The sequence below is a fragment of the Nicotiana tabacum genome, chromosome 23 (genome assembly GCF_000715075.1).
Source record: "Nicotiana tabacum cultivar K326 chromosome 23, ASM71507v2, whole genome shotgun sequence".
Lineage (NCBI taxonomy): Eukaryota > Viridiplantae > Streptophyta > Magnoliopsida > Solanales > Solanaceae > Nicotiana > Nicotiana tabacum.
The window spans coordinates 85,469,217-85,492,547 of record NC_134102.1 but is presented as its reverse complement, the minus strand read 5'-3'; the positions used below and the strand labels follow the sequence as shown (position 1 = coordinate 85,492,547).

The 23,331-nt window shown below is 36.4% G+C and overlaps 1 protein-coding gene across 2 annotated transcripts; it reads right to left on the bottom strand.

Annotated features, from left to right (window-relative positions):
• Positions 1 to 3,562: 3,562 nt before the first annotated feature.
• Positions 3,563 to 12,117, bottom strand: LOC107773768 (uncharacterized). 2 transcript variants are annotated; one of them, XR_001645363.2, is made up of 4 exons: positions 11,491 to 12,117; positions 8,374 to 8,454; positions 3,741 to 4,472; positions 3,563 to 3,626 (listed from the first exon to the last, which is right to left on the bottom strand). XR_001645363.2 is itself a non-coding variant. In XM_016593195.2 (3 exons), the coding sequence occupies exons 1-3, from the start codon at positions 11,906 to 11,908 to the stop codon at positions 4,054 to 4,056; spliced, it is 918 nt and encodes a 305-aa protein (XP_016448681.2). In that variant the 5' UTR covers positions 11,909 to 12,117; the 3' UTR covers positions 3,563 to 4,053. The 2 variants fall into 2 exon arrangements, 1 of the variants encoding a protein (XP_016448681.2); XM_016593195.2 differs by having other exon boundaries at positions 3,563 to 4,472.
• Between the last annotated feature and the right edge of the window lie 11,214 nt (positions 12,118 to 23,331).

The window sequence follows — 23,331 nt, the reverse complement described above, 5'->3', positions numbered from 1 at the left end:
TTGTATTTTTGTATGAATATCTAATGAACGTTGCAAATAAGTTGTATATTTTATGAATCATTATATTAAATTCGATTTAAGTTATAAATACTCTATTTTACATAAAGTTGTATTTACGTATCAAATTTATATTAAAGATATACTATAGTTGTATGAAAGTTGTATTCTGTTGTAGTTGTATTTTTTGTATGATTATATGAAAGTTGTATACATGCATCAAAATTGTACTAAAGTTATATTATAGTTTACAAAAGCTATTTTAAGTTGTACTCCTATGATGTTTTAGTTGTATTATTTTTGTATCAATATTTGTATGAAAGTTGTAAATGAGTTTCGTTACCCAATCTCTGTACGTGAATAAATCTCATGTTCCTAGATAAAATGACCAAAATATTGGGAATAATTTTCGGTCATCACAATTTTGTTTGAATTACTGATCTGTTTTCATGATATGGATGATATTCCACGATATACGAATCAATGGAAGCAATTGAAATATATAGCATAAATTGAAATATGTGGCATTTCGTAAAAATAGATGGCAGCAATATGTGGTATAAATTGACAGCAAATTAAAAGAAGAGGAAGGCGAAGAAAGAAGAGGGAGAGGGGAGAGGAGAAAAAAAGAAGAAGAAAAATAGCGTAATTGAATCTCATAATTGAAGTCACTAATTATGGTTTGGGAGCCTTTTAAAGAGGAACGTATCTGAGTTGTTAATAATATATAATTATAGCGGATAAATAACTTTAAAGAACTTTGGTAAACAAGTTTGAATTATGATATATGAATGAAAAAATCTTATTTTTTTGGATGGTATTATATAGGTTAAAAGTGGATTTTGAACTTAAAATGAGATAAATTTCGATTTAATTTTGCAAATAATGCAACAACAGTATATACCTTTTTGCCCTTTTGCAGTATATCCTTCTTTTCACATTTTGGAATTTTACTCCATATTTTATTAAATAAATAATAATATTACTTTTTTAAAAAAATTGCACGTTACTGTTTTGCTTAGGGTAAAGGTGGACAACCCCTTCAAATAGTATACTCATGTTTAGACACAGATCATCATCCATCAAAATACAAGAAAAGGAAATCCTAAAATCTAGAGGCGCCATCAAACTAAGAAAGGGAGATACTGCTTTTATAGGATACTATCCTCATATTATCTCTCTTAAATTTTTACCTTTGTTTCAGATCATCGTACTTTCCACGAATAAGGACAAGAAGGGACTGATATGAAATCTATTGTGGTGACCTTGAAATGATTATAATGATACTTTTATATTTTAAACAAAAAAAAAATTCAAAAATACCCTTCGACTATTAGAAATAGGACAGGTTTACCATGCGCTAAAAATTGGCATCATTGGTGCCCCTGCCGTGACCTAAAGGGGTCATTTATACCATATTCACCAAGGGACGCAATTTTCGAATATTTTTATTTTCAGAAAATATTTTCTCTTTTTTTTAATCCACCTGACACACCCCACCCTCTTTTTTTAAAGGGTAAAAAAATACTCCCGAACTATATAAAATAGGACAATCATACCCCTCCACGGCCCCTTATTTTAGTTTTATTTATTTATTTTCCTCCCCTTCGTTTTCTTTCTCTTTCGTCTTCCGCTCCTTCAACTCCATTGAAGAACCTCCCCCGAACCTCTCAAAGAATTCCAAGCCATTGCTTTTTTTATTTCCTTTCTTTCATTTCTTTCTTGTTCTTCTTCATCTCTTTTCAACCCCCATTGTGAGTGAGTGACATATATTTTTATTTGCATGTATTACAATTAAAATAGATTGGTTCTCTTTAACGTAATCTCTTAAACTCTAATTGGTTTCTCTTCGATAAGTCACTCCCTAATGAATTTAAGTTATGCGTACAATTATCTATTAATAACATAGAACCCTCCAAGATTATGAGGATTATTCCAGCTGCAAAGAGAGCATGTAAGACTAGGATAACTTTACCGATAACAAAAATTTTAACTTTTATGTAACTAAATAGTTTTTAAAAATTAAAATTAAAATAAAATGAAAAATTCAAATTTTTCGTGACACTCACGAGTTGATCTTGCCTTGAATGTCTATATTACAAAATTTACTATTTTAATTTAACTTTTACATTAAAAAAAAGGTTACCTAAAAGGCCTTGCCTACCAAGAAGTCATGTTTTAACTCTCGGTAATGTTATGTCTGAAGTTTTCTTTAATTTGAGTTACTTTCTTTCAATACATATAAAATCGTAACATATGGAGTATATATCGGTTGATGCATCCATTCACCGGTAAAAAAAGAAGCAAACCAAGAGAAAACGTGTCTATCAGTAGAAAAATAAGTCGTTTAAAGCACTCATGGTATCTAAGTACAATACTAAAGGTACACTTGAATATGGAAGTTTCATGAAGGTGGACGTAAGCGTATTTTTATTAGCATGTGTTACTTTGTTTGAATTTTTTTGGGGGGTCTTTGGGAGGCGAGAGGAAGAAGAAGAGAAAGAAAATGAAGGGGAGAAAAAAAAGAAATAAAAAGATAAAACTATAATAAGGGGCTTGAAAAGGGTATAATCGTTCCATTTCGTATAGTTCATGGGCATTTTTTGACCATTTATAGAAAAAAAGAGTGGAGGTGGGGGTGGGGTGTGCCGAGTGGATTTTAAAAAAATAGAAAATTATTTTTTCAAAATAAAAAATTTCAAAAATTGCATCCGTTAGTGAATGTAGGTAGTAGTGACCCCTTTAGGTCACGGCAGGGGCACAAATGATGCCAACTTTTAACGGAGGGTAAATTTGTGCTACTTTAATAATCGAGGGGCAGTTTTGAACCTTTTCTATTTTTAAAAACCTCAACTTTGATAAGACCTCATTCCTCAATTCCTATGTCGTTTATTTATTTATTATTTTTTGAGATCTCAAGATGTTTGACTCCTCTTGTAGTAATAAAGATCATTTAGTACTTTTACAAATTTACAGGCTTGATCATATATCTAATCTCTTCTCCTATGATTCTTTACTATTTCTATATTTTAATTTGCTTTACTTTTTTAACTGTGCTTGCCTTAGCCGACTCTCTGAAAATAACATCTCTATCCGCATAAGGTAGGGATAAAATCTACTAGACACTACTCTCCCCATAACCCACATATAGAAATATATTGGGCATGTTGTTGTTGTAATCATATATCTAATCAGAATCAAACGGAACGTCATATTTTTGCATCTCATTCAAACGGGAACGTCATGTTTTTGCATCTCACTAACTTCACAATTCTCCTTTTTCATTTCTAGTTTTGAGTCTAGTGATTCTGTATTGTTCTATATCCAAGCATTTTATGTTTTTGAAGACCCAATGGCCTAATATATTTTCTAAAATAACATGTATTGTCACGTCAGCAAAATTACTACAACATAAAAATTTTAGCGTCTATTTTGTTGTGTTGCGTATATTCCAAAATAGATGCTTATACACTAATGTGTGCGACTTCAACACCCGTATCAACTAGGGGGGAGTAACTGAAAACATTCCTTCCAGTCCTAAATCAAGATGGTCGAGAGAAAAATATGGTCCACTATAGGAGACTCCATTACTTGTCAATACTACTGTTCTCCCCAACAGCAGCTACAGCCTACAAGACACAAACACAGTTGTGAGAGAGGAGCGGGGGCAAGACATCTCTAAGGAACTATTCCAAAATTCAGTATCAGCAAGGCTACTATAAGATTCAAGGAAACACTATGACCGTGGCATTAGTTATATATACTTCAAATCAACTGCTGAGACATTCCTATATGCTTCTCCTTCCAAGGAACAGCCTTCCACCACCAATCACCAAGTAAATCAATATTCCCTCGTACTAACTGTACAATAAACTCTACCAAAATGAACTGATGATGTAGCACTCATGTTCAGTTTAAAAGTTTTGCTATGCAATTTGATTGGGTCAGACATCACAGTTAGACTTTTGCGCAAAACAGGCCCACCACATATTTCAATCAGTGCTCGAGGCATCCAACGGGAGAGCTGAAAGTGGAGAACCTGTAGGAGATGTCATATTATTGTCTTTGCCTGCTAGAGTTGGTACGAGATAAAGTTGGTACTTCCTGATAGTTGTCAGATTCATCCTCTTCGTCAGAGGACAAGAAGGAAGGACCCATCCATGCCTTGAAACTTTCATTCACACGTCTCTCTACATCTGGTGTGACCTCCATTGGATTTGCTTCAAGCATTTCTACTCCAAGATTGCGCCCACTAAAGTCACTTTCATCCAGAATTACAGCAGCTTTTCTTCTTAGAAAGAAAGCAGTTCCTCCATATAGAATCACCAGCCCCCATGAAGCAATCTCGTAACACCAAAACAAGGGCGCTGAGCAGCTGCTCCCTAAAGTGAGAAGGGTTGAACCAAGAAACAGCGCGAGCAGACCAAATACAATAGCAAAAGCAACATTGAGAATTGATAGACAACGCACTCCACCTGTTAAACACAATGGTGAGTTCCAAGACACACTTTAGTAGGAGATGATATGAATGAATCAATCCATTGCTTCCAATCATCATACGTGCAACTTGGCAGGGAAACAAGAGCACCCTTCCCCCGGGAATATGGTAAGGGGTGAGACAGAAAAAACCAAGAAATCTAGCAAACGTATTAAATCATCACGTTTTACTTTGTTTAGATTGTTATCATGCTTTGCCTAGACCGCTCCTTAAAATAAACTCATTGACACATTGGATGCTTTACTTTATTTAAATTGCAATCATGCTTTATTGTTCAAGTTGGTTTTACCTTCAGAATGCATTAAAGAAATGGAATCCTTCTGGAGTTGACATCTCACACTCGCGAACATATACTCCTTTATTAATATAGTTAGCAAGTTCATAGAACACCAATAACTGGGAGAGCTGTAAATGAACCAAGTTCATAACCAGAGCTCAACTCAACTTCTATGTACTCAATTTTTTATATTATATATATATACACACACACATAAATATAATGCGTATACATATGTACACATGCAGAGAAATCCCCAGTGGGATTTTAGTCCGACTCATTGGCCCACAGGTTTGCACCTCCCGGGAGTATGGGTCTGCCCATCTACCTTCCCCCCAACTTAAATACTCGAGCTCAACTCCTTCAGTTATTAAACTATCGAACTTAACACTGCCATGTAGCTCAATTATTTAACGAGCTACACTATGGAAAACTCAGATCGACTTGTTTAGAGTTTAATACCAAACACTTACCACCCCAACAATTTCCTCCATAGATATAACAGGTAAGTTACTCCTGACAATAGTTTCCAATTCCCCAACCCTAAGTGATTCAATAGGCAAATCATTGTTTTTATCATGAAAGTGTCGTTTGTAAAAGAGTAAATAAAAAAGGGACAAAAACGAGTTCAAGACCAATCTCGAAGTCAACTATCATCACGAATGAACTCGAGCCCAAAACGAACAAGCTGAGCTAAACTCAAGCTCCAATTCCACAGAAACATAAGCTGGCCCAGTTCGACCTCGATTCTTGGCTTGTATGACAGTCAAGCCCAAGCCAAGCTCACAGCTTTTATAAGTAGCCTAGTTCTAACCTCCAAGGCTTGCCTTAGATCGCCACATTTTTAGCTATACCTATAGGGTGTAAGAATATTTATTCGACAAAGGTAGTCCTAACAGGTTCAATTATCTTACATGATCTAATATGCTTTTGAAAAGCTTATAGCAAGTACCATATGTGATAAACAATGGAGTATTAAGTTATTAACCTCATACTTGGACTACAACAAGGTTATGTATTATTTCAGTTATATTATTTTTAAGTTCTCAAAAATATCCATATTCAGCTGTAATTTTCACTACCAAAGACATTTCTCGTCTGGTTCTTTCGCAATACTGAGAAAGAAAAAGACGAAGCCAGCTTACCTAAGACAAATTTCTAATAGTGATTGTGGTTTTTGTTAGATAGATGTTATTCAAATATCCTACTATTATTTTCATACTTGAAAAGAAGATTTACGATTCACCAATTACTCCAAATTCACAAAATAAAAAAAAATAAAAAAAGACTAAGAGGACTCCTCTTTACTCATATTAGTTACTTTCTACCAAAGAAAAAAAGAACATCAAGATCTAACTAGACTTCCATGAAGATATGAAAAATGAGCAGCTTATAAGTTCCGGTATATGGAAAGAACACGTTTTTCAATTTTTAACGTGGTTTAGACACGATCTAGATCTACATTGCTCTGGTTAACACCTAAACACTTGCATGGCCAAAGTTCGAGAGTCATTACAATATTATTCAATCAATCTTAAGCAAATTACTTCAACTCAAAAGTGTAGGACATCACACAAAGCGACCTATCAAAAGAAAAAGGAAAGAACATCTAACAAGGTGTAACACACAGAACATACAAATCTTTATCCATCATAATTCGTTCGTAGTGTGATGGCTAATTTAAACAAAGTGAAAGAAAATATTCAGTACTATTAGTTTTTGCATTTTGAACTGGAAACAAAGCAAACAGACAGAAACTATAACCATGGCTTTGCACATAAGCTTACCCAGCCAAAACATTTGAAGTAACTTGATGCAATTTAACTTCAACAAATCAATAAAAAGCAAAAAGATTTCCAGCTATTCAAGACAAGTCAGAAGCACCCTGGTTACCAAACTCATTGCAAAGGGGTCTCTGCAACTCATGAACAATTTCTTACTAAAAGGACTTGATATAATACAAGGCAAAGCACCTGAAGCACTTGATATAAGGCTGTAATGAGGTGAGTTGCCTTTAATATAACAAGTTTATGGGGTCTGAGAACTAAAACATTGATGGGTGTATGAAGCACCTGAAGAATGTACTTTCTTCCAATCACACACTACAAGTGAGTTTCTGTTTTTTGACTCAATTGAGTCAACAATAGCTCAGCAGATGATATGCCAACTTCGCTCTAGCTATAATTTTTTCAAGCTCTGGTTTTAGTCCACCATCTCTCTTGGTTAAACTTAGTTTAATTTGATCCAATTGGATCCAAAACAAAAAATAAGAAAATTCAAAAACCAAAACAATATATGAATAAATAACTGGACCACATTTGGTCCCACAGACAGCGTACACACTACCCTCCCTCCCCAGACACCACTTGTGGGACTATACTGGGTATGTTATTGTTGTAGTAGTATTTGGTCCCACAGACACAAATCCAAGTAGTACCCAAACACTTGTTAATATGCTACATGCCACTTAAAAAGGAATACCAGCTATAAATTGTTATTCACATGCTGTAGCACATCAAAATTTTCCAATTGTCATTTATTCCTGAATTTAGCCTACTCGAGGATGATATGGCCAACTTCTCAGCCACTTAAGAAACTACAGACTTCCAAATTCAATAGGGAAGTATGGCCAACTTCTCTTCACTATGACATCTTTGAGAGCCTGTCGCTCCTGTAACTTCCGATTTTTAAACTGTTACAAACTTGCCATAACAGTGGGTTACATAGCTTTGACTTGTAATACTGCAGATAGCTCCTTATTTGGTATCACAAGCTTAAATAACCCCACTCCATTAAGGAAGAAAACTACTGAAAAGGCATCCATGTTTCACCTCTCAATCTCTTGAATCTAGGATCTTCTTTTGTTCTTTCCTAAGACCAGCTAGAGCATGGACATGCACACCAAACACACAGACAACAAAGTAGACAAAACAGACAGACAGAAAAGCAATTGAATCTGTTTGTAAATCGATGCAAAAGAACATTACTGAAACGACCTAATTTCTGCAGGCCTGAGGACGCAGCTCAGTTAGCTTTTCCATAGGAAGTTTTGGCACTTAACCTCTTAAGTGTTATTCTACTACAAACATTAGAAGCACGAATCTCAAGAAGATCGTTCTTTTTACAAAACAATAACTAGAACATCTTATCCCTGAAAGGAAGCATGATATCACCCACATATATAAACATACATAACTTCAAACTTGAAATGTATGAGTCATAAACAAATCTGCTGGCTTCTCCACCAAAAATAGCTGACATTCAAAGCACTTCTATTTATAAGAGCAGCATTTATTTGCAACCATCCTAGAGACAAATACAAATTCTAGTATTCACTCAACTAGCACTAGCTTAACAGCTTAAGCAGTGAAAAGAGGAAGCGTAGCAGGGGGGAAAATATAATTGGTTGGTGCATAGTTCTGGCTTAGAAGGGAAGGGGAGGTAAAAGAGGAGGGAATGCAACTCTATAACATCAGCCATTTTCTGGAAGGAGAAGGAAAAGTAAATGCCTTTTGCTTCCCTAGCAGTAGTTACTACTGAAGTACTACCCTTATTGGAGGTAACACGAATCATAGGAGAACGAATAATTCAAGAAGCATACCCCTTCTAGAAGCACAATAGTTGTTCTCAACAACCTTCAAGCATCCATGTCTCATGGGAGCAGTGTAAGCGACCATAATACCTGCAAATTTTGAAGTAATATCATTAAGCAAAACGGTGACAGCTGTAATCTTCTTCCTCTCCTTTTTTTAATAATGATAAGTCAGTTATAATAGTAGTCTTTATACAATTAAACAATTAAAACTGCCAACCCATCTTTTTAGCTTTAACCGGTTTACTTTACCCACAAAAAAAAGGAAAAATAAATAAATTAAACAATTAAAACTGGTAGCAGCCACACTTTTGAGCTCAGATGCACAATCCTGTTATTTGCAACCCCAATTTCAGTAACAATTGGATGCAAGAAACTACAAGGGAAAGAAAAACGCAGTAGAATTGCCAAAGAAGTTGTCGTTTATACATATGTGCGCGTATGCAATAAAATGCTTAATTCTCAGTCATCAATCCTATTCTTCTTTTCCTATTGATTGACCATTGAACCCAGAGACGATTCACTCTTTGCAGACATTTAAAAGATGAGAAGAGTTGAAATTGTTCTTATATCTAAAAGGACGGACAAATATATGACACTCCCTACATTTCAAAGTGCGGGGAGGGATTCAAATTTGAAGTGTTTACATATCCAAAAGCCATGCTTGAACAAAAATGGGTTAGTTTTAGCCTCCAAAAAACTATGCCCATCTGGGAAGATTGATTGAACATCCTTTAAAGAATTTAAACTTGTACCTTTTCATCTCTAAGTTCACAAAACCTTCCAAAGACCCTAGGTTCAGAATTTTCCTTAAAGACCCTAGGTTCAGAAGTAAGGTGGAATAAGAGTATCTCTTGGCAAATAAGGTAAGAATTTTCCTCTCCTTGGTATATTTAAACTCGTCTAGGTCATGGCTAAATTGTGCGATGGGAATTATGGAATTAATACTTAATAGTGGAAAAAAAATCGTATTTTGACGTTGTTGTTGTTGTATCGGCTATTAAGTAATTTTCTAAGTTTTGTTGTGGCTGGAAGTTGTTGGGAGTAACTTGAGTATATAGTTGGTGTAGTCATTGATATGTGTTTTGAAGGAAAGAAAAGATTGGAGACGTATGGTTGATAATCGTAGCCGAGCTTTCCGCTCGTTGTATCGTTGTTTGGGTTGTAAAACTTGTTATAGGAGTTGATGGTTGTGTTGTTATATTACCTTGCCTATGGTAGGCTTTAGAAAATGATACGAACAAGGAAAATACTGTCCATTTAATTGTAGTATAGGTTATCTTCCGTTATGCGATTAAGAGAATTGTTCGTATGGTTGACAATAGTATTATTCTTGTTATCGTATAGATCGTGAAGTAGATACGAGTTGAGCTCTTGAACCAGTGGATTAAGACAAGATATGTTAAGGCTAATCCTTCCTTCTTTTGGCATGATCCAAGTAACGATACGTAAATGTAATGTTATTTCATAAATAGTTCTACTCTTAGAAGTTAAGGATGCCTACGTTATTCATTCCTGTAAAATGATAGTCAAAGCATGTCAAAGTATGTCCCTAAGTCTCTATTGAGGCATACGATAAAGATGTTAATGTTCATATTGTATTGTTATATGCATCTTCATTTACCACCGAGCTACGGCCGGTCGGGCAGTCATGCATTTAACCCCGAGCTACGGCCGGTTGGGCAGTCATGCATCTTCATTTACCACCGAGCTATGGCCGGTAGGGCAGTTACCACTGATCAGTTGAGCAGTCATGTTACGATACGAATAATAGTCCCAAAGAGAGAAAGAGAGGCATTATATATATAAGTATAATTAGTATGCATATACGACTGCACTTCAGAGGTTCAGGTTGATTTTTATCTCTCTCATTAATGTTGACTTATTGTTATGTTTCAGTTCTGCCTAACATACTCGGTACATTATTCGTACTGACGTCCTTTTTGTTGTGGACGCTGCATTCATGCCTGCAGGTGTAGGTAATCAGTTTGACGAGCCCTCATAGTACACGAGGTTAGCATTCAGCGAAGATTCGGTAAGACTCCACTTCATTCAGAGTGCAGCCGAGTCTATAAGTCATCATGTCAGAATTTTGCTACAGACTTATGGGTAGGCCGGGGCCCTGTCCTGTTTGATGTTGAATACTCTTAGAGGCTTTGTAGACACAGGTTCATTATGTATAGTATGTCAGAGGCCTTGACAGCCCGTGTGTATTCATGTTTTAAGTACGATGGTTTACTGATACAATATTTGCCCACTTACAGTTATACATTATGAGTTGTGACCATGTTGACCCATGATAGTTACAAAAAGGAACGAGTTTAGCCAACTCGACCTATGTATGTTCTAGTTTTGGTCGAACGATCATGAGTTACAGAGTGGTTCGCTCGGGCCAGTATGGCCCGCGTGCCAGCCACGCCTCCCCAGGTTTGGGCGTGACATTTTCTATTGACAATATCAAGGGGAACCATCATCAAAATAACTGCCTAAGTCCAAATGTCAGTTAGAACTCCACAAATGAGCAACGAAACGCCGAAAATCACTAATTCCAGGTGTAACTCAAATATAAGAGACAATAAAATCACTGACTATCTTATCTGCATAGCTGCCATAGCAGCATCACTAAAATACACATTCTACTCTTTGAAGGCAACAACAATGTCAAAACTATATTCGAGCAAAAATTAGCGTAATTCACCCTAAAAGAATGAACAAATATAAAGCTTGTGCAGTAATACAAGTATACACAACAACATTTACCATATAATGTTCAGAATACCTCACCTGTAACTAGTTGCACTGCCAAGCCTGCGAAAATGCAGATTCTACTCTTCAAATGCAATAAAAAAGTCAAAATAAGGTTCGCTCACTTTACCTCTTATTGATACTGATGAATAGGTAATATACACGATCACATTTACCATATAATAATTAGCAATTAGATACACCAAAGAGACCACGAAAATGAAACACACATTCTACTCTTCGAATTCAATAACAAAATCAAAATTAGGTTTACTTCTTATTCGCCCTAAAACGATGAACACATAATACTAACTACTCTGTGCTAATCTAAATATACACTCAAAACATTTTCAAACATAAATTTTTCTCATATCTCCTCACCTGCAATTAGATACACTGCGGAGACAGCGAAAATGAAGGTGGAAGGAATGAACACAACCATCCAATAGTAATCCACAGTCTCCTGATTCGTTAGGTAAAATGCACCAGGAAAACCATCCGAATCACCAGCACTACCACTACCACCGCCGCCGGTACCAGTAGAAGCTATGTTAGTGAAATTAATGGAAAGCGGCTGAATACGGTAGTCACCGCAGAACGGGCGGCGAGCAGGATCGACAGGAAACACTATTTTCAAGCTGATAACAGTGCATACGATAATAGCAAGTGATATTAGGGTTAAAGTGCAGATCGCCAGTGGCCTCTGGAGACGATTCCATGCCTTGTCTTCCTCGCGAAGACACTCGTATTCGTGTTTCGGCATGAACGCTTGCCGGAGTGCATCTCCGATTATCGCCATTTTTTTCAACAGCTGTATAAAGGCATAAATGCGTATGTATGAAGAATTTAAAGGTGAATTAAGGGTTTGGAGAGCTGAGAGAAGAAAATTCTGGAATCGGAAGGGGAAAAATGGAAGTCGTAAGCGGTGGGTTGGGTGGTATGTTCTTCAAAGTTAGTTCGTTGCTTTAAGCTTTCTCAGATTAGCACCGTCACGCATATATTTCCTTTTTATAATTTTTGTATTTATCATTATGGAATTTAATTTGAGACTTCTTTTCCTTGTGTACTAGTAAGTATCTATCTTGTGCGTAAAGGTAGCTCATGCTTTCGAAAGGTCGTTTTTTTTTTTCTGAGATAAAAGAAAATTAGTACTCCATTATTTCTGGAAAATAAAATTAGGAGTCATTTCACATTATATTTTGACACGTCTATCGTTATTTGCGGAAAATTCTGGCATATGAATATTTTTCTTTCCCAAGATTGAAATCTTTTTTGCAGGCGTTAGGACATAAAAATTATAATTTTTGAAAAAAATTAGTATTTGGAGTTAAGTTGAAAATGATATTTAAAATTTGAAATTATGTTTGGATATGCATTTCACTTGAAAAAATGTTGCAGTTTTATGAGTGAGGAAAATAAATTTCTGAAAATTTTGAAAAAATGGTTAAAATCACTTTTTTATTTTTGAAAAACTCATTTTTGAAAAATTTTCAGAAACTTGCAAAATTTTATGGACAAACACATTTTTGATAAAAAAAATAAAAAATTATGGACAAAAGGGGCCAAATCATCTTTTCTTCTTTCTCTTTGGTCATCAGTGAAGAAATTTCCACTAATTCTAGTTTTTAAAACAAATAAGGACGTTTGATTCATTAATAGGCAGACAATTATCGAATGCGGAAATCTATTTCATGCCAACTTTGATTAACAAGCTAATCTCAAAAGTTTAAGGCATCAAACATCAGCCAGCAGTCTATATTCAATTGAATTATTTCGAATAGCAATCAACATGTATTTAAGTTAGAGACACAACAATATTACTATATTTTTTTTTGGACAACAGTATCAAAAATCATGTACTCATTACAGAAAATTACTTGTGATCATCTCCGTTGGGACTGGATTTACAAAACTTATCCAACTAAGTTGGGACACCCAAACAAGAGAGGCATCGAGGATTGAGCATATAAAGAAGGCAAAATATACCTATGATCGACTATCAAGATGTCATGCATCTAAAATCAACCATCTTGCCGAGCATCCATCCACACAACAAGCCATTTGCGATGTCACTTGGGGGAACCTCGTCACTAATTTTCTACACGAAATATCATATCATACAATAATACATCACAACAAAAGAAATTACTGTGTAATCACTATTTCAATCAAAATATAATGACATGGCATAAGAACAGAGTATCACTTAAAATGGAGTACATTAATAGCATGTTTGGCCAATGTGGAGAAATCAGCTTATTTTTAGAAGTGCTTTTGAAAAAAATACTTTTGGAGAAAATCAATTTATGCTTGGTTAATCACTCTGAAAAGCACTTTTGAGCAATAATTTATGTTTGATCAAACTTTTCAGAAAGTGCTTTTAAGTATTAAATTACGAATAAGGGCATGAATAGATTTACTTAATAGTTAATATTATAAGTAAATAAATAATCTAAAAAATTTGTTATTACATGCAATAATTAAATTTTTTTATTTTATTTAAGTAAAATATGAAAATAAAATTTAAAAGTACTTAATTCCTTTAATATAAGTTAAATATATTAAAAATCATTCAACAAATATAAAATCATTCACCCCTAGAGTCACTATATATTAGAAAGTTATCCTAAAAATAATAAAAAATATTTATATACATTAATATCCTAAGTATTAGGTTTAACGGTTATTTTGGTATATACTATATTTTGTTAAGGGTATTTTTGGCAAGAAGATAAGTCAAAACTACGTCTGCTTCTGCTTTTGGGAAGAAACTACTTTTTTCTGCTTCTCAGAAATTGTAACGACCCAACCGGTCGTTTTGAGCATTTGCATTTCGCTCGATAGTTTACGGACATGAGTAGCTCCGTATGATGTATTATGACTTATGTGAATTGTTGGTTTTGGTTTTCAGGTTATTCGGGACTAATTTGGAAGAATGATTCTCAACTAGGGAGCTTTAAATTTAAAAGAGTTGACCAAGTTTGACTTTTTTGCATTTGACCTCGGATTGGAATTTTGATGGTTCTGTTAGCTCAGTTGGGTGATTTTGGACTTAGGAGCGCGTCCAGATTGTGATTTGGAGGTCCGTGGTTGAATTTGGCTCGAAATGGCGAAAGTTGAAATTTTGGAAAGTTTGTCCGGGAGTGGACTTTTTGATATCAGGGTCGGATTCCAATTCCGGAAGTTGGAGCAGGTCCGTAATATCAAATGTGACTTGTGTGCAAAATTTGAGGTCAATCAGACGTGATTTGATAGGTTTCGGCATTGGTTGTGGAGGTTTGAAGTTTCAAATTTCATAGATTTTGATTTGAGGTGCGATTCGTCGTTTTGATGTTGTTATGTGTGATTTGAGGCCTCGAGTAAGTCCGTATTATGTAATGAGACTTGTTGGTACATTTGGACGGGATCCCGAGGGGCTCGGGTGAGTTTCGAACGTAGTTCAGATCATTTCAAATGGTTTTTTTGCATTGCTGGTTTTTCTGTTGTTACCTGTTGCTTTGGACGTTCTTCGCGATCGCGAAGGCTTGGCCGCGATCGCGAAAGGTGTTTGGTCAGTGGAGCTATTTGTTCTTCGCGTTCGCGCTTTTGAGGTCACGTTCGCACTGGATTGAAGATTGTAGTCTTTGCGTCCGCGTCCATGGCTATGCGTTCGCGTAGTGTTGAGCGGGGGTTGATCAGTCTATATGGATTCTTCATCGCGTTCGCAGTGAGTTATCCGCGATCGCGGAAGTCTAGTAGTGTATTTCATCGCGTTAGCGAGGGTTTTGCCGCGAACGCATAGTACAAAGTGAGGCAGTGTGGGTTTGTGCTTCGCGAACGCGAGGCTTCTACCGCGTTCGCGTAAGAGGATACTTGGGCAGAAGTATAAAGTACTCTATTTCGAGGGTTTCTGCCATTTTTACATTTTGGGAGCTATGGAGCTCGGATTGAGGCGATTCTTGAAGCATTTTTTACCATATGGATTGGGGTAAGTGTTCTCTACTTAGGTTTGATTATATTTCATGAATCTATCTTTGTTTTTGGTAATTGGATTGTGATTTTCAAAGAGGTAATTGGGGGTTTTGGCCTAAAGTTTCATAATGTGAATTTTGAGTTTTGAACATTGATTCGAAGTCGGATTTGAGTGAAACTAGTATGGTTGGACTCGTAATTGAACGGGTTATCAGATTTTTTGAGTTTTGTCAGGTTCCGAGGTATGGGCCCGGGTTGGACGTTTTGGCCAGTTTTGGGCTTTTGATTAAAGATTCGACCTTTTTCATTTGGAATTATTTCCTTGGGCTTTATTTGATGTACTTGAGTTATTTTTGGTTAGTTTCGAGTCGTTCAGAGGTCGGAACGCGTGGGATGGCATTTTCGGAGCATCGCTTGGCTTGCTCGGCATTGGTATTGGCTTGTTCGAGGTAAGTAACTCTTCTAAACTTAGTGCTGAGAGTTTGAAACCCCGAAATACGTGTTATGTGATTGGTATTGAGGTGATGCACATGCTAGGTGACAGGCGTGTGGGCGTGCACCAAGTGAATTGGGACTATGTTGTTTTCATGGCACTGTATAGTAGTCCTATTTGTTAATATCTGTGTTTTCACCATGCGATAAAGTAAATGAGCTGTCAATCATGCTAGATATCATGTTTAGGCATTATGCTGATACTGTTGGGGACCCATAGTGGTCATTTCTTACTGTCATTTCACTGATTTTATTGATATTTCGTACTCAGTCATATTCATGCATTCATATCATATCTCAGTATGAGTTGTTATTTATTGATACATCATATAAGTATTATCGTGCTAGTTTCATGACATTGTGAGCCCGCGAGTGAGACTAGAGAGATTGATGACTGAGTAAGGTCGGGGGCCTGTTTATGAGGATATTGATACTATAGCACGTGAGTTATCCGTGCAGATCCAGATATTGATATTATAGCACGTGAGTTGTCCGTGCGGATTATAGCGCTTGGGCTGTAGGAGTCCCTCCGGAGTCTGTACATCCCCAGTGAGCGTGGTTGATTATATTGAAGGATGGATATTCTGTGGACATGGATCTTGTTCTAAGCATTTATATACCCGGAGATGGATCTTCTCCATAGGGCCGGATTAGCCTTCCTCGGTACTGAGTGACTGATGGTCAGTGATGTATAGATTCCGGGATGAATCTTCCCTGGGTCGTATGGGCCATATACAGTACCGAGTAGTTAAGCATGATGAGTAAAAAGTGTGAGACAATGAGATTGAGTACTCTGAGAGTGTGAGTACACGATTCATCTCTGACATACATGGCATTGGCATGCACACATGACATACACGCATAGAGATGCATTTTTTCTCATGTTGTACGGTATCACGTTATTCATGACCTTTTACACACATTGATATATGGGCATAGAGAGGTATTTCACACTTGATATCTGGAAAGAAAATGAAACATCTTATTTATTATGGAAAGGATATTTGAAAAAATTATAGTTTTCAAAATTACTCGTATTTTTGGCATTTTCGGTAAAAGATTTGGGTTTTCACTAAGATACTTGAAAAACATGACTATTTTCTGGAACTGTGAACGAGCTGAGCATTTTACTTCTGAGATACATCTCTTATTACTTGTATTATGATGTTATGAACTGTTGTGGGATATTGGTATTGGACCCGACCTTGGGTTAGCTCGTCACTACTTTCAACCTAAGGTTAGGTTTGTTATTTACTAAGTACATGGGGTCGATTGTACTCATACTATACTTCTGCATCTTGCATGCAGATGTTGATCGCTGATGTTGCTGTGTTCGATGGGAGCTGGATTGAAGATGTACCTGCATCCCGGTTGTAGCTGCCCCTTGTTCGTGGTAGCTTTAGATGTATAAAACTCTATTTATGTACTTTTCAAACAGACGATATATTTATTTCATTTCAGCTTTGTAAATTCTATTCTTAGAAACTCATGATTTGTACTACCAGTCCTTGAAAAATGTATAAAATTCAGTAAATTACTATAGTTTATTTGTCTTGTTAATATCATTTAAATTGGATAGTTACTAGTTGGCTTACCTAGCGGGTTGGGTTAGCTACCATCACGACTAGTGGATTTGGGGTCGTGACAGAAACTGCTTATGCTTCTTTCCAAAAGCACTCTCCCCCCTCCCCCCCCCCCTCAAAAAAAAAGTTTGACCAAACGCCTCAAGTTAGGGAAAAAAATACTTTTAGCCTTTTGAGAAGCTTGGCAAAATAGGCTATAAGATGAACCATCCCGATGAACTTATCCACAAGAATAGGAAGGCTAGTGACAACTACAATTAAATTGTTAGCTTTCTTAACAAGAAAGATATATCGACACAATTTCCATACGTAGGGTGTTCAAACCGAACCGGAAAACCGCACCAAATTCGACTAGATTTTGTTTGATTTGGTTTGGTATTGAGTAAAAAAATTCGAACCAAACTGACATATAAATATATAATTTTTATATATACTTTTAAGACTTTGTATAGAATTTTCTTATCTCTAAAATATTTAGGATCCTCTCATGGGATATAATATTTAACAGAATTGTGAAGTGTATTCATTTTTATTTACTTTAAATAATGGGTTGTATCACTTTTTTTATTAAGTATTCTTGAAATGCATCAATCATCTTTTTGTTCTTCCATATTCATATGTCAAGATTTCTTATATATTTTTCGAATTTGAAATAGTATTTTGATAATTCAAATTTATATAGGACACATCATTATTTAGGTATCATATTATATTTAATTATTAAATTCGATTAACCTTGAAAAGCGTACATCACTGAAAAATTATTGTTAGACGATTAAGAAAATAACTATCATGTGTTACCCAAAAAAATAAAACGAAACTCCTTCGGGAATAAGCTCAACCAAAAATAACCTTTTTACTAGTACATTTTTCATTCCTCTTTCCTTTTGCAAACTAAATAAAGGGAAACAAAATTTTAAAAAAAAAAACTCTTAAACTTTCCGGCCCTCCTTCCCTTTTGCAAACTAAAATAAGAGAGAAACCTTCTAAAAAAATTTTATCTCTTTCTTTCCCTCCTTTTCGATCTTGCAAAAAGTTTTTGCAAATAATCTTGCTTCGTCATTCAGATTATACCGCTCATAAAAGGTTCGTTATCCAGGGCCGGACCTACCTTGTAGAAAGGGGATTCAGTTAACCCCGATTTGTTAAACAAATTAATTATTTTTATCTAGAAATTTCATTAAAAAATTATGAAACTGATAAATATTTTAGTACCTAAACCCACTTGACACTATCATAAGTTGTAGAGCAGTGGCAATTGGGTTCAAAGTAAGGCTAAGATCACAAGTTTAAACCTCTGATAAAGCAGCAAACTAACTATGGCCTTTCTGCTAAATTATATATTATTTTGCTTATTGTTAGACCTTGATGTTTCCTATTTTGTGATGGCGCATAATATCGCCGTCAAGCAAGCCAACTGTGATTGATCAACTTAGTTATCCATTTTTGTATTTTGAAATCATAATTTTTCCTTAATTAAATCGTATGAAATAGAGTTTACACAACTACAATAACGAACAACCCGTAGGAACCCCCAAAACCCGGTGTCATAAGTGCATGAACATTTTTCTAAGGAGTACAATAATAATACAACATCTGTCCCGAATGTAATAAGACAAAATAAAATAAATAGTACAATGGAGACTCGGTGGACTGCGATGCGTAGCCTGGAATGCAGCTCACATGAGATCTCCTTAACAGGTGCGCCTACGCACCAAGGTGATCATCAATGAACCTGTCAGATCCTGCACATTTAGTACAGAAGTAAAATATGAGTACGTAGTAAGTATCTAGCCTAACCCCAGAGAAGTAGTGACGAGGGGTCGACATCGACACTTACTAGAAGTCCAAGTAAATAATATAATAATTCATGACAGATATGAAGCGCACAACAATAGTGGAATAAATCTGTAATCTCATGGTTTCCCAATTATTTTTTTTAAAGCATAAATTCCTCGATTTTGTATTCTACCTTAATATCTCAGAAAATGCTAAGTGTTAATACCAAATATATAAGAAATACCCTCTAAAATGTCGGTCAACCGTGGAAAGATTAGCTCGTGAATATTCGAACTACTAGCAATATAATGCACGATTCTGTCGAGTGCGTTCGGCCCGATCCAGAATAATGTGTATATTGCCGAGGGTCGTGCGGCACATACCATAGGTGCATCTATATACTATCGAGGCGTTCGGCCCGCTCCATAAGAAAAGGAAGGAAGTTACCAAATTACGAGACACGTGTTTAAAATACAACATATGAGCATAAAATGAATATAATCTTTACCATTTCTCAATAACTCGCCCACAACTCAAAGTGTCAAGGCTTGGCCTAGTGTACATATATTTATTTCTAAATCAATTTCAATTATAACTTCAATTAATTAAGCTAGTAGAATCCAAATAATTCAAATATTACATGATAAAATTCTAAGTCTACCCGGACATAAACATGTTTTAGCTACGTACGGACTCTCGTCACCTCGTGCGTACGTAGCACCCATAACTAGTTGCACATAACAATAAATATCACCTAGTGGTAGTTTCCGAGTTAGACAGGAGACTTACCTCGCTCCGAAGTTTCATAACCGGCTCCCGCGCCTCTCTAACACCTCAAACCAAAGCCCATCGATCTGAAACTAGTCAAATAACGTGCAAACCAATAAAAAAATATACTCTAATACCCATAATTAATCAATTTAAACAATTCTCAATTCCGCTCGAAAAGTCGATAAAGTCAACCCTTGGGCCCACGTGCCCGAATTCTGAAAATATTCGAAGACAAACTTTACCCATAACACCACGAACTAAAATATATAACTTATTCTAAATTACATGTCCAATTTCGTGGTCAGAATCCAAAAATACCAATTTTCTAGGTTTTCTACAAAAATCTCAATTTCTACAAATTTTCATGCTTAAATCCATATATAAACCATGTATTTAACTCACAATGTGAAAAAATTACTTACCCCATAATAGTTGATGAATATGGCACTCCAAAAGTGCTATAAAATCGGCTCCCATGGACGAAATGATGTGGAATTGAGCCATTCCCCCGTTTTAAAAGAACACACTGCCCAACGACCTTTTGCACCTCGGTTTCTTAGTCGCTTCTGTGGCTCCGCACCTACGAAAATTCCCATCGCAGGTGCGATTTCTACTAACCCAGCCAAGTTCATTTATGCGGACAAAATCCGCTCCTGCGGTCTCGCTCCTGCGGTCTCGCTTATGCGGAGCCATGACCGCTCCTGCGGTCCAGCACCAATGGCCCAGCCCCGCTTATGCAGTGCCTTCGCCACTTCTGCGGATGCGCATCTGCGCTCCCAACTCCGCTTCTGCGACCCTTCGCCCAGCTGGCCTCTTCCGCTTCTGTGGAGCATTTACCGCATCTGTGGGCTCGCAGATGTAGAAATAACCTAGCATTTGCGGCCATCCCTACTCAGTCCAAATGTCACTTCTATGACCACTACGCCGCTTCTGCGGACTCGCACTTGCGGCCCTTTCCACACAGGTGCGATTGCACCAGCTACCAGCTGCTTTAGCATTCCCCCAAGCCCAAACTCGGTCCTCTTTCAATCCGATTCACACCCGAGGCCCCCAAGACCATATCCAAACATACCAACACATCCCAAAAATACATTATGAACTTAGTCGAAGCCTTAAACCACATCAAACGACATCAAAATCGTGAATCGCTCTTCAAATCAAACTTATAAATTTTCAAATTTCCAAATTCTATATCTTGTGCCGAAACATATCAAATCAATTCGGAATGACTTCAAACTTTGTGCACACGTCAAAATTTACGATACGAACCTATTCCTAGGCTCGAAATCCCAAACGGACATCGATAACACCAAAGCCCACTCCAAACCCAATTTAGGAAATTCTTAAACTTTCAAAATGTTAACTTTCCATAATAAACGCCGAAATGCTCTCAGATGATCCGATAATCAAGCCGAGTATATGCCCAAATCCGAAATTATCATAGAAATCTATTGGAACCTTCAAATCCTGATTCTAAGGTCGTTTACTCAAAAAGGCAAACCTTAGCCAATTCTTTCAATTCAAAGCTTCCGAAATTAGAATTTTCTTTCCAAATCAACTCTGAACTTCCCCAAGTTCAATTTCGACCACACTTACAAGTCATAATACCTGAAGAGAAGCTATTTAAGGTCTCAAAATGCTGAACGATACATTATAGCTCCAAAATGATCAGTCAAATCGTTACAACTTTACATTTTTTTCATCTTTCCTTTTAATAATTAAACAAGTTCTTCCACAAACCTCTAAGTTATATATTCAGTTATTCAACATTGGTAGATCTGAAATATAACAAAACAAAAAATTATTAATTCGGACATAAATAAATTTAGAAGTGAGTGAATTGCACAATTATTACCTGGTTGTACATAAAGAGTAGCAATCAGTTCCAGCAATTAGTACCTGGATGGACACAACGAAAAACTATAGCAAAATATCGCCTGGGCGTTCTAACTTCACATAAGTTATGAACATAATTGATCCAATCCAATCCCGGGAGGTTCATCCCGAGGTCATGATCTATCTCCCCACAAACTTTTGGATCATTCCAACTTAAAAAAATGGCAACTTCGATGAAGCTCCAAGCTCCGACGAGCTCTATTTGGCTAGAAATAATGTTCAACCCAATTAAATACAGCAAAACCAATGTCAAATAATTTCTGTACCTCATGAAAGTGTTTCTAATCCCTCTTCTTCAGCTTTGATCCACTCAGCTGCGACGAATTTGAAAAATGGAGAATTTGGCAAGTTGAGTATACAAGGTGTTTGACAAAATGCCAATTTCAATTTCACGCCAATTCAGATAGCTTCAAATGTTGTACATGCGTCTTCTCATCAAATACAATCCCCCATACAGTTTTTTGATAAAAAACAATTTGACCAATTCGAGTAATTCTTCTTCATATATGAATGCTAAACTTTTTCGGCCAAAAAGCTACTCTTAGTCATGGCTGTTTTTGAGTAAGTCTTGAAACGGAAGCTTGGATCTTAAAAAAGATTATAATCCATATTAAATCCTATGTATTAAAGTAAAAGCTTCGATCAACAGAAGCTTGGCATAACTTAGAATTAGTCCTTTGTGTACATAGGATTAAATCATATACTGAAATATTAAAAGAGAAGTTTAGCGGAAAAGTTTATGGCAAAAACTATATATTTTCCAGCAATAAGTATGAGAAGTTTATTTTTTGGACTATTTCACGCGCTTGAAAGATGTGATGAACATTTGCCTTGCCATGTTGATAAGTAGGGATTTTAACCTATTATTTGCTCTCTTTTACTTATATTTTGGGCTAAATATGCGTGAAGGTATTTCCGGAAACTAACTTAATATGCTTGCTTGCAGGGTTTTGTTCGAAATGAGCCAAAGAAGCCATAACCAACTCATAAAGGAGTCAAACTTGAACAAAAACCAAGTCTAGACCAATACTGTGGAACGCGGACAACGATAGAAAAGGGCGGCCGTGAAATTATCATCATTGAGGCGGCCATTATTCCGTGGACCGCAAAATAGAGATTCACAGAGGCTGCTTTGAGCACTAAAATTGAGCGCTGAGAGTGGCAGAAATCCGCAACCGCAAAGTGAATGACGCGGCCACGGTTGGAATTTAGCGGACATCGTTTGTTGAGGTTCAGAGACTTTGCAAGATGGGCATAAATAAAGAAGGCGGTCCGCGTCCAAATTACACGACCGCAAAAGAATCTCACGCGGATGCAGTGAACATTACGCGGTCCGCGAAACAAAGATCTACCTAGGCCCAGATATGAAGAAACACGGACCGCGCTCACTATTACGCGGCCGCGAAAGCCCAAGCACGGACGCGGTCAGAATTACGCATCCGCAAAACCTCCGCAGGGGCATTTTTGTTCGGAATTTTCAGCCAAGTATAAATAGATCCTTTTATCAATTTTAGGTTAAGTTTTGTTTAGCGGAGCACATGAACGGCTGGTTTTTCCCTTTTTGGTAAGTTTTAGAGTATATTTAGCTTCAAACTTTAGATTTTCATCTTGTACTTTAATATTATGGCTTATATTTCATCTTTATCTTTGATTTCTGCTGTTATTATGAGTAGCTAGACCCCATAGTTAGGGTTGTGACCCAACCCTAGTGTGGGTATTTAATGGTCTTGAATTTTAAGGCTTAATTATT